The sequence below is a fragment of the Balearica regulorum genome, chromosome Z (assembly GCF_011004875.1).
Source record: "Balearica regulorum gibbericeps isolate bBalReg1 chromosome Z, bBalReg1.pri, whole genome shotgun sequence".
NCBI lineage: Eukaryota > Metazoa > Chordata > Aves > Gruiformes > Gruidae > Balearica > Balearica regulorum.
The window spans coordinates 33,847,685-33,862,308 of NC_046220.1; the positions used below are offsets into that span (position 1 = coordinate 33,847,685).

Sequence of the window (14,624 nt, forward strand, 5' to 3'; positions counted from 1 at the left end):
TCAACTTAAAATTCACAATGGTCAGTCTTAGACTTGATTAGCCTGCACAAATCCTTGCCGTAAGTCTCCCAGGGCAATGTTCACTAAGACTTCCCTCCACCCAGCACAGGAAAAAAGGCTGATTAAAGACCAAGAGGTCAAATTTAGGTTGCTCTGAACTAACCTGTGGGAGCCAAGAGCTTCATGCTTATCCTCTGGAAAGGATGCATTGTGACAAGATCTTGTGAGGCTGAGTGACAATCACCTTACACCACGGCACACCTTCAGCAGCTGCTCTGGTGACTCATCTTTCTACCGTGTATAGCAGTGGGTGAAGATGTTACCTTTTCTGAAAGACCTGCTGCTGACCACTTGAAATTTCAGAATGTGGGTTGTAAACCAGTTACTTCAGTCTTTCTTTCCCTCCCACTCCACCAAAGTAAAATCAGGCATAATAATGCACCATAAACAGAGATAAATATGCCTTGTATCTTTAGAGAATATCTACCTACCATATCAGAAAGCTCAGGATCTGACAGATTCCACCATGGAAACAAAGAAAAAAATATCTTCAGTTGTGTAGCTCCTGAGGTCTTTAAACAACATGGCTCAAGATTTTTGGCAAAGGAGACAGCAGAACATCTCCAAAAAAAGGAGTTTGTCCTTTGTGCTGCAGATATTCTGTGCCATCCTGGGAGGAGAAAGAGATTCATGGCAACAGGTGGGCATTCAGCAGTTCCCCTTGGAATGTTGTGCGGTTTATGTCCAGCTCTCAGTCCTGATTTAGGAAAGCATCTAAATCTGGTGTTAATGCCACTTTCCAGAAGGGCTTCATTTGTGGAGCTTAGTTATCATTTGCACTGTGGACCACTGCGGAAACAGTTTAAGACATGCCCAACAGTGGGACCGTTTTGCTTAATTGCAACTAAGTACATGCTCATAGAAACAACAAGCAATACTATATGGTTTGTGGCCACAACACTGCTCTTTCTCTTGCTAGATTTGAAAGTAATAAAAAATCCACCAGCTATTTGGTGAGGAAATGTCTGGTGAGGAAACTTTTCCAAGCTGAATTTCTTGGTGTAAATGCTATTGACGTTCTTCCCCATGGCTACCCATTCATAAAACAGCCAGACGCTTGACAGCAATCTTAAAAACAGCCTGCTACAAGGTACAATTTTGCATGGAAATTGATATCAGACAGGTGAAGATCTGCCTTTCCAGTAATGTGAATTCTGTATTAGTAGTTACATTTGCCTGTGTACCCCACATACATGGCCATGCATATGAATGACTGTACCTCATCTGAATGGCTCCACCCAGATAATGCCATTTTGCAAACCTTGTGGAAGTAGACTTCTCCATAGGCTGAGGTTCGAAGAACTTGGGATGAAAACTGCAACAGTCTGTGTACCAGGCAAAGGTGTCCCCTTTGGCAAGTGATGACCAAGATCACCAAGGTTTTTTCTTAGATAATTCGGGGGTTTCTGTGTTAAAACAGGGAGTCTGCTTGCCTACCTCTCCTTGTGCCTATTGAAGACTTTTCAGCACCAATGGACTCTCAGTTTCATCCCTGCCCTTCCAAGCACGTAATTCCATGTTTACACGATACATATGCTAGTCCATCATCAGAAAGGCCAGAAAGTAAGTCAGACTGAAGCCAGCCCTGTTTCTGGGGAGTGGAGATATTCATGTGCTCTGCTTATTTTTAGCAGAAGATGGTGGGTAAATCTGAGCCAGCACATTTTTCATTCAGTCCATCCCTGAACACTACCAGATGGTGCTTCCTTGTGCCAAGCACTAATGCACTTTACATCAGCACTCAGTGTCAGGACACAAAGCCCGCCAAGTCCCTGCTAAAACTGCTGATGCCAGGAAAACTGGTAATAAACAGCTAGCCAGGAACCCAGTCCCAAGTTTTCCCTCTACCTCCAAAGCAGCACAGAAGCGTCCTGGACTGGGGAAAAAGGGGTCCTGAGGCCATGAACACAGGTATGTACATAAAGACGGAGGGTAAGCCACCTGCTGCATGGGAATTAGCTGTGTGCTTGAAACTGGGCTTTGAGAACCTTGACAACTTGTACCTTAATGCTCAAACATCTGACAATTAATATTAATATAAATAATTCTAAATATAAATATATATGTGTGTGTGTATACGTATCACCTGACTCAGTGATTCTATTGTTTAGCACTCCCTACTACACCTTGAGCACTCAACATACTAAATTCAGTCTTACAGATTTCCTTTGTATGGCTACCAATCCTACGTATGGTAAGGTCACCTACAAAAGAAAATTACACAGACTCCTCTGAGGAGCTCACTCTGTTTTAGAGGTCATTGTGTTTATTCTTTGAATACAAGCATCCAAAATTCTTGAGTTGTAAAATTCCTGTTCCTTTCCACCAGGTGCCTCAGCGCCCAGGCTTCTTTCTTGGATTGCTCAAAGCTTGGTATCCACATCTCTTGGAGAGAAGTCCAGCCAGGGTTTGAAGACGAGAACCAGAATGCCTCTGGTTTGGGGCAGCTCAGATGGTTAGCCTGAGCCTTCCACCTCTGGGGCAGCTGTCCCTGGCAATGGAGAGAAATAAAAGGGGTTATTTCAGGAACGCTGGCAGACAGAGAAGAAAGGTGCTATGCCATTAATAAACTGTCAAAGCATGTCAGTGATGTTTTCCTTGCCACTACAGGCTCTAGCCATGTTCCTGTGGATGTCAGAAGGGAAAGAAGCTCTCTCCAAAGTGTCTGGGAAAAGGCCAGTCATGTTGACAAAAGCATGAGTCTCAGATCAGGTCTGACTGCAAATGAACAGCACTAGCCCACCCAAACTGAAATTCTAAGGCAAGGAGTTCTATTTTCATGATTATATTCTTTTTTTATCTTAAAAATGCACACACTTAATGAGATTTTTTTAAGGAGAAAAAACAAACCATGAATCTGACCAGGACAGCAAACTGGTCTTCATAGTCTTCTTGACCAGAGGGCCACAAATGCATGGGGAAGGAATATCTGTGTCTAACTTATTCTATACATTTGCATAGATGTATTCCTAACTTAAAGAGAGGACATTTGCCCAGATTTCCACCAGATTCAAACAGGAAAGCCTGGTTAAATGTAATGCTTACCGGTTTGCATTCCCCATCACTTCAGCTCATCTTAGTAATTTCACATGCCTTCTACTGGCTGACCACATAGTGTACTGCTCAGACTGATCAGCTAAAATATGGCCTAATGGATATAGGACAGCTATAGGATACTACAGCCATTGAGCAGTTCCGTTACTGGACACAAAAATGGGTTTTTTATTCATGCTGATAACTGAGCTTGTGGAGAGTGTAAAAAATGGCTACTGACTCTTGGCATGTAAACCTGGAAACCTTAAAGTAATGTGGCAATTAAAATGAGTATCCACCAACTCAGAAGTGTATGTGGTGAGAGTTTTTAGCTTCAGTCTAATTCTAAGTAATGCTCTGTTTATACCAGCCAAATCTACCACAGTTAACAGCCTCAGGAGACTGAACAGCTCATGGTACCTTTGAAATGGCCTTCTGGTGTCAGGGCTGGAACCCTTGAAAGACTGTTGGGCCTTCAGTGCTGGTTTTCCTGGTAAGACAGATGTTTCTAGCTGGTCTATATCAGCATAATTTCAAGACGATTAGACCAGGAGGAACAGGCCCAATTCCTCTCACAAACACACAACCTGGCTTAAGCATCAATGTTTCAATGTTTAGTCACCAAACATGGCCATAGACAATGGCATGTCATCATTACAGGTTTAAATGTACCCACACATACTCACACCCAGACAGTCATAGCGTATTTAGGTCAGGTGGGACCTCCAGTGATCACCTAGTCCAGTACCCTCTTCTAAACAGATCTAATCATATCTAATTGCCTAGGGTAGCATTGATTTGAATCTTAAAACACGTCCAAAGACAGAGATCCCACAACCTCTCTGGGCAATCTGTTTCCAAATGTTCCGGGTCATCTAGAGCAAGTCAGCAAGTTGGGATACTTTCTGCAGTCTGATAAAAACCTCCTCCCTGAACAATTCAAGCCTTCTGCTGAAATGACCACCCACTAAATGGCCAATGTGGTGAGCTCAAGCACCGAAGCAGTATGAGAAACACATGCTCTGGACATACACCTACAGCTTCTGCCAACACCTTTTGATGTAACGATGCACAACCCAATGACATTGCAATACCAGTGGTTGTAGGCTGGCCAGAAATCTGGTAACCAAACATCCTGGGACAAATCTGAGCCTAGTGCCATTTTAAAGCCTCTCTGAGACACAAGGATAAAGTTACTTTAGACAGAACATACCTGTTCTTTCCTTCTGATGTTTTCCCACACTCTGTTACAGACCATGCACTCAAAGGTGTCAATGTAATTGTCCTGGGTGATATCTTGCACTCCCCACCTGCGTTCCTTCATTGCTGTAAGCAGCCTTGGGTTGGAAATGTCCCCCTTTAGTTTCCATTGTAGATAGGACTCATATTCTTGATCGTTTGTATCCAGTCTTTTTATATAGTGGGCCAGCTCCCGAGGGTCTGAAAAACTGGATACCAGGATTGCGCTCTTGTTACTAGGAAGCCAATCTACAATGCTGGGAGACCCAAAGTACACTGGTACCACTCCCAACTTCAGTGGCCGCCACAGTTTTTCAGTGATGTAATCTTCACAGATAGCATTTTCAAAAGCAAGAATGAACTTGTACTGTGCCAGTATTTTATAGAAGTTCCCATCATCCATGGCAGTTGGATTTCTGAGATGCTGAGGAAGGTCTCTATTATGCAGACATTCCCCATAAGAGTCTACTTCAATGTGGCACATCAGCTCACGCACATAGCTGTCCCGATCAGAAGGAGGGTTGCAGTCAGACTGCACATATACAAGTGGTGCAAGCCTCTTCCTCAGGCTGTTCTTCATCTGCAGTGGGATCATGTACTTCAACGACTTCAGGACCTCTGCACCCTCAAGGTACTGAGTGGTCAGTGGTAGGTGAGAATGGCGGCTAAAGGTTGCAGTGTGGTTGAATAAGGTGATGGTTGGTTCATGGAAGAGTTTGTAGTTGTTTTTGGGTGACTCTTCATGGAAAAGGGCCCAATCATGATAGTCTTTACGAGGGAGGGGTAGGCTGTCTATACTGAAGTCAGTACCTAGACAAAAGCACAGTGTTTAGTCTGCCCCTATCTATCATGCAGCACTAACTACAATGACACAGAAGTCTAGTTTTAATGTAATATCAGCCCTACAGTCATTGCATTTATGACATTATAAGGCAGTATTGCAAAGACAGCAATTCATGTAAAGACAGAGGAGTGGTATGACAGATAAAACTGAATTTGGCAGCAGAAGAATCTAGAGAATAGGGATCAGTAGTTAATATTAGAACTGGTTTCCTTTCAGCTCATATTAGTTTAAAGGCCCCTCATTTCAAAAGCTCACTAGGAATTTTACATTTTAATGCACTGAAATAAGACTAATAAGATGCTTAGTAATTCCCTGCTTCTGTAAATAGGGGAACAGATGGTATTGCCTCTATCTGTGATGTGAAGGAAATGGTTACCGCAGGGCTCAATTTGATTCTAGTAGCAAAACAACAAAAAGGATGTTAAAATATTGGACAGGGTTAAGGAGAAAAACTGCAAGAATGACTTCAAGACTTGGAAAGACTACAGAGACTTTGGAAGCCAATCTATTTAGTTTATCAGAGAGAGAATTAAGAGGTGATGTGTCACAGCTGCCTACCAGATACATGAAGAAGTAGCTTCTGGCAGAAGACAGCTCCTCAAACTAATGCCATTAGTGGCAGAAGAACCATGTCTAAACCCTAAAAACAGACCACTGCAGCTGCTGGCGTCTCTCCGAACGGACAGGGAGCCTCCAGCTCAACTTAGGAAAGCTGTGGTGGAAGCTTTAGGACAAACCTAGAAGCCTTTTCTCAAAGACTGGTCTGTGCAAAACTGAATTCAAAATACCAGCTTGTGAATCTGAGCCTTGCTCTCCCTTCAGTACTGCTGTACTACACTCATACAACTAGCCTTACTGCAGATTTAATGCAAAGCTGATGAATCTCTGTTAAGATACTTCCCTGCTGCCTTATAACTGTTATCTATTTTTTACTTAAGTACAAGCACTGAATATACAAAATTTAACTGGTATTGCCCAGTAAGGGAGGTTCATAAACCGACACAGTGAAGAGCTGCTTTAGAAAACACAGTAAATCTCTTCTCTTTGGTCAAGCTATTCTACCGCCACAGCCACACTCATAACTTTTCAGTCTCTGTTCTACTCTTGACCTCAAACCAATGATAGGGAAAAAAAAAGGAGCTAGCAAAAGTCTAACAAAGAATTTTGATCTAAAAACTAATACATAAGAAAGGAAAAAAATGCCCAGTGGTCTTTGTGGCTGCACGAGCCTGCCAAGATGACTCCAAGGATGACCTTATTAAACCAACATAAGACTTTACTACTGCAGTGAAGATAGATGTTAGCTGCCAGTAACATAAAAAAACCTCCTATAGAGCAAGATCCTTTAAGAGCAACAGGTGGGGTTTTTTTTAAGGCCACTAAGTATTTGACCTTCTGTTTTCCACTGAAGGCTGGTCCCAAGCCCTCAACACTAAACGGATGAAGGGCTGTGCCACTCACTGAAAAATGTCATTTGCTGCCTCTGGTTTGGATGTGTTACAGTGATACCAGAAGATGAGGAAAACTAAAAGTTATTTGGTTTTGCAAACCCTTTGTCCTAAGTGATGCCCAGAAGAGAAGCAGCAGTGCATACAGACAATAATGAAATGCTGTGGACTGAAACCACAGCACTTCAGCTCTCTCGCAAGGGTGCTCCCTCTTCGAGACAGTATTGCAGGGAAGAGGGAAGGAAAATGCAGGAAAGAACGAGACAAGGAAAGGGATGAGAGAGAGACAAAAATGTAACACGTAAAACTTGCTAAACAAGGAGACAATCAGGCAAAGAGAAAAATGCACAATAGATCAGAGCATATCAGAATTACTGATTCTAATATAACACTTAATCAATCTCAGTCCAGCAAGAAGACAAAAAGCTTTTAAGTATTACAGGGAAGATAATATCAGCATGTTCCCTACCCCGTGAGATGAAGGAAATAAAGGAGCTTATGAGGGGATAAAGAAAGCACAAGAAGACTACAATTGCAAACAATTTCAACTTCCAAACTATTAATGAGGAAATCTTAGATATGTGGCAAAGTGCAGAAGAGAGAGTGATGCTCTCAGGAGAAGTTCTACATCTTAGGAGGTATCTTTCATTCAGGATTCATACTCCAAGAACTCAACACTCCAGCGCAGAAAAGCTGGACATCCTTCCTCCCTTAGGAACAACACCCCTGAGGCTCTAACAGCATGGCACCAGATCCAGTTCATTTGCATTGGCAGCTCACACTACACGCAAAACTCTGTGAAGTATGTGACACTGAGAAGGTGGAGTTGGGAATCCCTTCCAAAAGTGGAGACAAAATCCAGCAAGTGGATGCCACATCTCACCTCCAAACAGGAGATGGTGGCACTTGACAAAGTCATCACCTACACCTAGAGGCTTCCCAGGCCAGGACAGTAAGTCAGGACAAGCTGCAGAAAAGCAGGTGTTCCTAGCAAAGCAGTTCTGCTGGAAAACATCTGTACCCCCTATTTTTGCATAATATTTTTCCTAAGCCTTGGATCATTCTTCTCTTGACTAGCTCACTGACCAAATATTACGGGAAATTAATGCAGTTTCTTTGGAAAGTGAAAGTGTGCCTCGATCCAGCCTTAGCATGGCAATGCAGATGTTCAAGTCTTCACTCAGCAGGCTGCTTAGAGGGAAGTTCTAAAACACCAAAAATCTGTCTTTTTGCATGCCCACATGCACTCACGTGCAAGGTCAGTGTGTATGTGTGTGTGTATGATGCTTTTCTGTATTGATGCAGCATTTTTTTCACCTTCAATACCATCTATGACCTTCGTCTCTGCAGGTTTTAGCACTGTGAGATCAATTATTGTGGTTTAAATATAAGTAACATTTTTGCACATTTTGACACTTGTCTTTATACAGTTCATAGCCAGCATCACTAGAAAAAGATAAAAACTACAGGGAGAGTCTTTTGCCCAGTATAGGCTTTTAAAAACAAGTAAACCATGTCCACAAGCCTGCTAAAAATGAACAGTAATAGTCCTTCTAATGCTGAAACAGAAAGAATTACTACCAGAGACCAAAACCACCAGACTTCACAGCTTCCATGCGATGCAAACCCAGCTTTCCTTGTTTTTAATTGGGTCAGCTTCTCATTCCTTTGCTGTTATTCCTTCACTTTCAGGCTTAACCACTATATTAGCAACTAACAAAGCCGACCTACTTGGAGCTCCGAAAAGATTAGTAATGAGAAGTTTTTGGTTCACTGTTAACAACCAAGCCAAAGGCCCTTCTTTCCTAAATTTCCAATATACCTGTATCCTGACTAAGTGAATGAGATTCAGGACTCTTTTATTTTGTTTTGTTTCCAGACAAAGGAGCTGAACCTACCAGTCAACAGAAAAGCATTTGGCTTTATTTTTCCACCTAAAATTCCCTTTTTTCCTGAAAAGCAACTATGTGGGAAAAAAGAACAAAATTAACAAAATAAGGCCTACTCTTTTGTGTTTTGGAGAGTCACTTCACAGTACATGAAGTGGGAAGTTTCTGAGGCGGCAGAGTCAGAGCAGCTCAGAAGGTTGCACTAGTTTGTTGTGCAGAATCAATAGGTTCCTTTCACTAATTCCCATTTACAGTCTGCTAGCAATCTCTCAGCACTTGAGGCAGGGGAGTTGCACAGTTACCAGCGAGGGCATTATTTTAAGACAAAAGACTTGCACAAGTGCAACAAAGGCCTTGCAGAGCCTCTGCTAGGAGTGACAAACCATAAGACGGGAAAAAGCTGGCTTGATCTGACTGTCTTTTCATGACTTGGCAACTACAGGAAATTCTTTTCTCCCATAAACAGGGAGCACATGTGATTAGAAAGCAGCATGAGACAAGGCAACAGTCATCCTACAGACGTGCCCAGTCACTTTTCAAAGTACTTTTGCAGAGAATATGCATCTCTGGATCTCTACTGATGGTATTCAGCACCAGGCAAAGTTTAGCACAGTAAGCTGCGTAAATTGCCTGCTCTCAGTGATTGCCACCTAGAATATTTAATCTCGAATGGAAAATAACTTGGCAGGAGGGAAAGTTACTCCTTTAAAAAGAAACAGATCCTTACCATAGAACAGAAATGCTCTCGTCATCTGATTGTGCTGGTAGGTCTTGTTGATAGTAAAGAAGCAAATATCCTCTCCGCACTGACCCAATCTCCCTGTCTCTCCAGTCAGGGGAGACCACCAGAGCAGGATAGGATAGTGATTTACATCAGACTCTGTCTTGAAGCTGCTGTGAAGTTCCTGCTTCTTAAACTGAAAAGCATGTCTCTCCACAGGCTTCAGTAGGCCACTGTGTAAACTGGAGACTACTGCCACCTTATTCTCTGAATTGCCCAGTTCAGTGATAACCTTCAGGGAAATAAACACACATATCAGAGCATATCACTGTCATTAGCCATGATATCTGCCTGATAACTCAGAGTTTAAGCACTAAGTCTGCATGTGAAGTTTCTGTCAATCAGAGTGGATGCAGCCACTGTTCAGGTGATCTTATGTCAGAACAGCAAAAGCTTTAATTCGAATTTGTAAGGAGGAGGCAGGAAATATATTACTGTACTGAGATATGAACACATCACATATGATTTAACAACACAACTTCTGCTTTTTCCCTGGACAAAGCACAAAACAGAGAACAGCCCTTCCATAACCAGGTTTCTTATGGAAATTAGCTGTAAAAAAAACCCATGAAGTTTTCATGTCTCTGTGTGACCATCTGTATTCACCCCTTTTAATTTTTAAACCACTGACTGAATAAACCAAGTGCAGACAGGTCTTAAAGACAATATAACTACAGCTTCATGGCTAGGTAGAGTAGAAAAATCAGAGAAAAAAATCAGAGAAAAAATCTGTCGGCAGAGAAGTGAAAGACCTACCAGTATAAACCATCATTTATACATCTGAAATGCTACGAGAAACCTCAAAATCTCTCCACCCATAGAAGATGCCTCCAATACTGCCCACCATCAGCCATGAGACAGAAGTCTCCAGAAAATCTGGGGGATTTCTGGTGCCCTTAAAGTCACCACTCTTTTCAACAGGTAGTACCTGCCACAAAAGTGTCCTGGGGCAGAGAAGTCTGATGAGTGAAGAGACAGAAATGGTGCCAGCAGGTATTGCCACAGAATACATAGCTCCTGCTCTTAGCTTCAGTGGGAGTAAGGACCTTCCTGCTACTGTGCCAATGGCTTTTTGTGCGTGCATGTTCACAGGCACTGCATAATGCCACCCCGGGAACAACTGCAAGAATGATGGGGGAGCTCAAACCCGCCAGACAGCTTTGGCAACAGCACTTTCACTTGTTGGATGGCTCTGAAGGAGGATATTGGAAAGTGGGAGAGTGTTGTTTATATTAAGTTGTTTGAATACATTTATCTTCCCTGATAGCTTTACTGCATGCATTCATTTTGCTGTTTGCTGTGTCATTTGCTCTCACTGTGTAGCAAACTACCCTGATTGTGGCTGGACTAAATAGGATCTGTGCAACATGGGATACTGGGACAGCACACACAGAAGGCTGTGGAAAGTGCAGCTGTACAGAAAAATACAGAAAACACTCCCGCATCAGTGAGTGGACACAATACCAGCTGGGGAAAAGAGTCATATGTCTAATAGCTTGATAGGACATAACTGCAGCAATATAACTGAAATAAGCCTATAACTACCTCATGTCCAGGTTTCTCCAGGAACATCCTCCTTCTTTGCTTCCAAATTTTGCCCTGGCAGAATTTAAGGAGTCTCTGTACTTGTGCAGAATTTCTAATAGCTCTCCCTGAACTCCTGGGGGTTGGTACACCCCAACTATATCGACAGGTCATGTGCCACGGCAGTTCCAGCACTAGGAACTGCTCCACCGTCCAGTGAACAATCCCAGATAAAAATCCCAGCTAGGCACAGGGAAGCTCTAACCGGATCTAACCTGCTTAGCTGTGGAGGTGCGGCAGAGTCACAAACCCTCCCAATAAAGGTCCTAAACACTTGCTAGCATTGCTCCCACGCAAGGGCAGCCACATCACCTTTGGATGCCTTGTGCAAGGGAACAGAACTGAAAGTGACCGTTGAGTGTCAGTGACTGCCTCCAAAAAATGGCTCCAATTTGGACTAGGCAGCTGGCCTGGCAGAGCTTCAGAGGTCCTTCTGCTGGCTTCCTGGGAGTTACCTGAGGTACCAGTCGAGCCAGAGCCTCAGTTCAAAGCACAGCCCAAGCAGAAAGACATCTCTGGGGCAGATCCTGGCCCTCTGATGACTGCCAGCCAAGGCTGATTCAATTTGTCTAAAATTTGTTGTTCTCTTCTAATGAAAATCTAGGGTAAGCTGCACAAGCCACAGATTAATACGCTTCCACATTGATTTTTCTCTCACGCATTTTTTAACTGACCAGCTACTGGACTTCCCAATGCTAAGAATGGCCTTTGAGTCAGGACTGATGGTCAGATTACCATCACCACTTACTGATGTGCTCAGATTTCCCTGGTCTGTCTGCCACATTAGTATGAAATGGGTCAAGCCTTACCTCCCTGCCTAATGAGTTCAAACACATGAACAGAGGAGGCAATGCAACATGGCATGGTATGGAACACTACTCCTGAGAAACTCCTCCAGGGGCCAAAGAAGTACACAAGAAAGGTGTTCTCTGTGTAATGTCACTTATGGAATCAGCTATTATCACCAGGGCAATGCTGCTGACAGACTTTCTTTAAACACTCCTCTTAAAGCACAGACTTGTATGGAAAATAGCTGTTGCTTTCAATGCTCTCTCTCATTAGTCATAATTATGCCATACTTTAAGAATAATCTCATGCACACCTCCCCCCTTGCCCCTGTACCTGGAGTGTCACCACAAGGAAAAAGGCAGCTGCAAAGCAGAAACAAGATGCCCACAGTTTCTTCCTCCTCATCCTAATCATGCTGCACTTCCAGGCCTGCCAGAGCAGTTAGAGCTAGGCATTAGGACGGGCAGCTTGTCTAAAGTCTTCAGCCTTTGCTGCAGGGCTTTCCCATTCCGTCCTTACTCCTCTCCATGGTGATGACTGCTGAAAAAGGGTACAGCATCAATAAAGAGTGCTCCTCAAGCTCAGGGGTTAACTTGATGTCTATCCTTAGCTTTCTGTAGGTGCCAGAGAGACATTTTGAGTCAGGTATCCAGAAAGCAGCCTGCACAAAACAGCACTTTCCCACACAGCCCCAGGCATCTACTCTCCCTCTGGTCATTCTGGATTTGGGCATCCTCCCTAAGCAGAGTCACACATCCTCTCATCCTTGCAGTCAGCACAGAGAGATGCTGATGGGCCTGGCTCAGTCCTGTGTGGGAAGGGTAGCTGTTTTCCTGAGTTTCAGATGGCAAATTGTGCTGACAAACAGGTGAGTGATGAAAGATTCTCCTTCCCTGGGCAAGTCCTGAAAATGCTGCTGGAGGAGGTATGCAACTATCTGGCCTTGGGACTTACTACACTGCAGTCTTCTGGGGCTTTTGTTCACCAGTGTATCTAGCCCAACGCATACAGAAAGTAACCATATGGCACACACACAAACTCACTCCACACCTAAAAACATTTAAATTTAACAAGTTCCCCTTCCCCTGTAATCTACATCTGTGCCGGTGTGCCTCTCCTCAAATAACTCTTCCCTTTCCTTGATGCTTTTTTTAGCTTTCACTGGGCCCTATTCTTTTGCTGCATGCTGGACGTTGCTGTGTGAAAATCCCAACTCCTGACAACAGCAGTAGGTGCAAATTTCAGCTGCATCATAAAAACAAAAAAAAAAAAAGGAGAAAGGTAAGACTTCTCTCAATGCAGGAGTAAAGTTTGAAAATGTGGGTATTGTGAAAGCTCAGAAAGCAGAAACACACACAAAAAAATGTGTAATAACTGCTACTTTAAAACTCATCTCTTTCAGAGATGTGCCTCCTTTTAGGCTTCTTTTCTATGAAAATAAGGTGTATGTGATTGTAGTGTCTCCATGTGCATGCAAGCTGCCAGATATCCTCCCATCCTAATCGCATTCACAAAGTCGCAAAAACCTGACAAAGAGGGATGGGTCCCAAAACCACTGCCTGCTATAGTACCACCTTTGTGGCAGTGGCAGCTAGAGACAAAAAAATTGATCCTGTTCCAGTTTCTGCTGCAGCATGAGTTCATCCCTTCCCATCGGCCATCAGAAAAGCCTCTTTAGTAAACCCTCACACAAAACCATGCTGTGTGAGTTCTGCTCTGCATGGGACAGCTGCCTTTGAAGGTTTTGTGTGGGCACAAAAGCACACAGCTGCCAGTTGAGCGCTTCTCAAATCAGGTAGGCTCTTTTATAAAGCTTCTACATCTTCTGTGCCTGCTGCAGTGGAGACAAAATGGGGCACCAGGAGGGGAAGGGGCTGCAATCTGCCCACAACTGCGGTGGTAAAAATCTACTGAAGGCACAACTTGGAGCAGAACAGTATCTTTAATACCACGTTTTACCCTGTGCATGGCAAAAAGTAAGGGTCTGATCACCCAATGAATGCTCCCCTACTCCCTGCCCCGGTAAAAAAGCAGTAATCATCTCATTTTTAGGTATTCTTCTAGAGAGGGAACTGCCCACACTATGGGTGCTGTACCAATTGCCCCAGGGCATTGCACGGGGTCATGGCTTCATTCTCCCATTCGCAGCGCCCAGCACTCAGCGGTACGGTGCAGCCCGTACTCGGGGTGGGCCACGCAAGGCTCTGTCCTGCCCCAACTCCGCTGGCACAGATGACCTCGCAGTGCTCTCCCACCTCGGTCAGGCCGACTGGAGGCCCTGAGGACTTGAGCGAAGGTTAAATCACCACCCCCGGCTGTCTTTCGGGAGCAGCAGCTGCCTGCAAATGCTTCCAAACTTCCTACCAGCTCTCCCTGCCACCTCGACTTCCAGCCCGGCCTCGCTGCATTTCCCCGGTCTCAGCATCCCCACCGGGCCTGCGCCTGCCCCCCTACCGCCGCCCCTTCCCTCCCCGAGTCTCAGCCCGTCCCGCAGCCGCAGCTCCGGCCCTGCTCCCCGCCCGTGGGTCCGGGCGGCCGCAGCCGTACTCACCCCGAGAAAGTCTCTCCCACCTCACCGCCGCCGTCCCCCTCTTGTTGGGTTTGAGGGGGGTTGGGGTGGGTTGTTTAGGGGTTTTTTTAACTTTCAGTTTGTGCACCTACTTCGTGCGCGGAGAGAGGCGCGGGCGGGCGCCGGGAGAGCGCAGCGCGGGGCCCGCGGCGGGGCGGCGCGGAACGGATGCGCACCTCCCTCCGCCCACCGCGCTGCCAGCCGCGGGGGGGGGGGTGGGTGTCGGCTCCGTTCGGGCCCCCCAAAGGCCCTGAAGAGGAAGCGGAGGGCTAATCGGCCTGAGAGCGTCATCATTTGCACACACGCGCACTCTCCCTCCCCCCCCCCCGCAAGTCCCAACACTGCACGACCTTACACATCGGCAAAAATACATCCGTCCCTATCACTG

The 14,624-nt window shown here is 44.8% G+C and overlaps 1 protein-coding gene across 3 annotated transcripts; it reads right to left on the bottom strand.

Annotated features, from left to right (window-relative positions):
* Positions 1-2,304: 2,304 nt before the first annotated feature.
* On the bottom strand, positions 2,305-14,441 carry POFUT3 (protein O-fucosyltransferase 3). 3 transcript variants are annotated; one of them, XM_075739277.1, is made up of 5 exons: positions 14,219-14,441; positions 12,001-12,204; positions 9,241-9,526; positions 4,307-5,142; positions 2,305-2,551 (listed from the first exon to the last, which is right to left on the bottom strand). In XM_075739277.1, exons 2-5 carry the CDS (start codon positions 12,079-12,081, stop codon positions 2,327-2,329), a joined length of 1,428 nt encoding a protein of 475 aa, XP_075595392.1. In that variant the 5' UTR covers positions 12,082-12,204; positions 14,219-14,441; the 3' UTR covers positions 2,305-2,326. The 3 variants fall into 3 exon arrangements, with proteins under 3 accessions (XP_075595392.1, XP_075595390.1, XP_075595391.1); XM_075739275.1 differs by having other exon boundaries at positions 12,001-12,207; positions 14,219-14,439; XM_075739276.1 differs by having other exon boundaries at positions 14,329-14,390.
* Positions 14,442-14,624: the final 183 nt, after the last annotated feature.

Bases quoted from the DNA above. Each gene is read 5' to 3' on its own strand.
- POFUT3 (XM_075739277.1), bottom strand. From the start codon at position 12,081: ATGATTAGGATGAGGAGGAAGAAACTGTGGGCATCTTGTTTCTGCTTT. The intron at 5,143-9,240 runs GTAAGGATCTGT...GCTTTTGTCTAG, and splicing joins GAGAGCATTTCTGTTCTATG to GTACTGACTTCAGTATAGAC. The intron at 2,552-4,306 runs GTATGTTCTGTC...CTCCATTGCCAG, and splicing joins ACATCAGAAGGAAAGAACAG to GGACAGCTGCCCCAGAGGTG.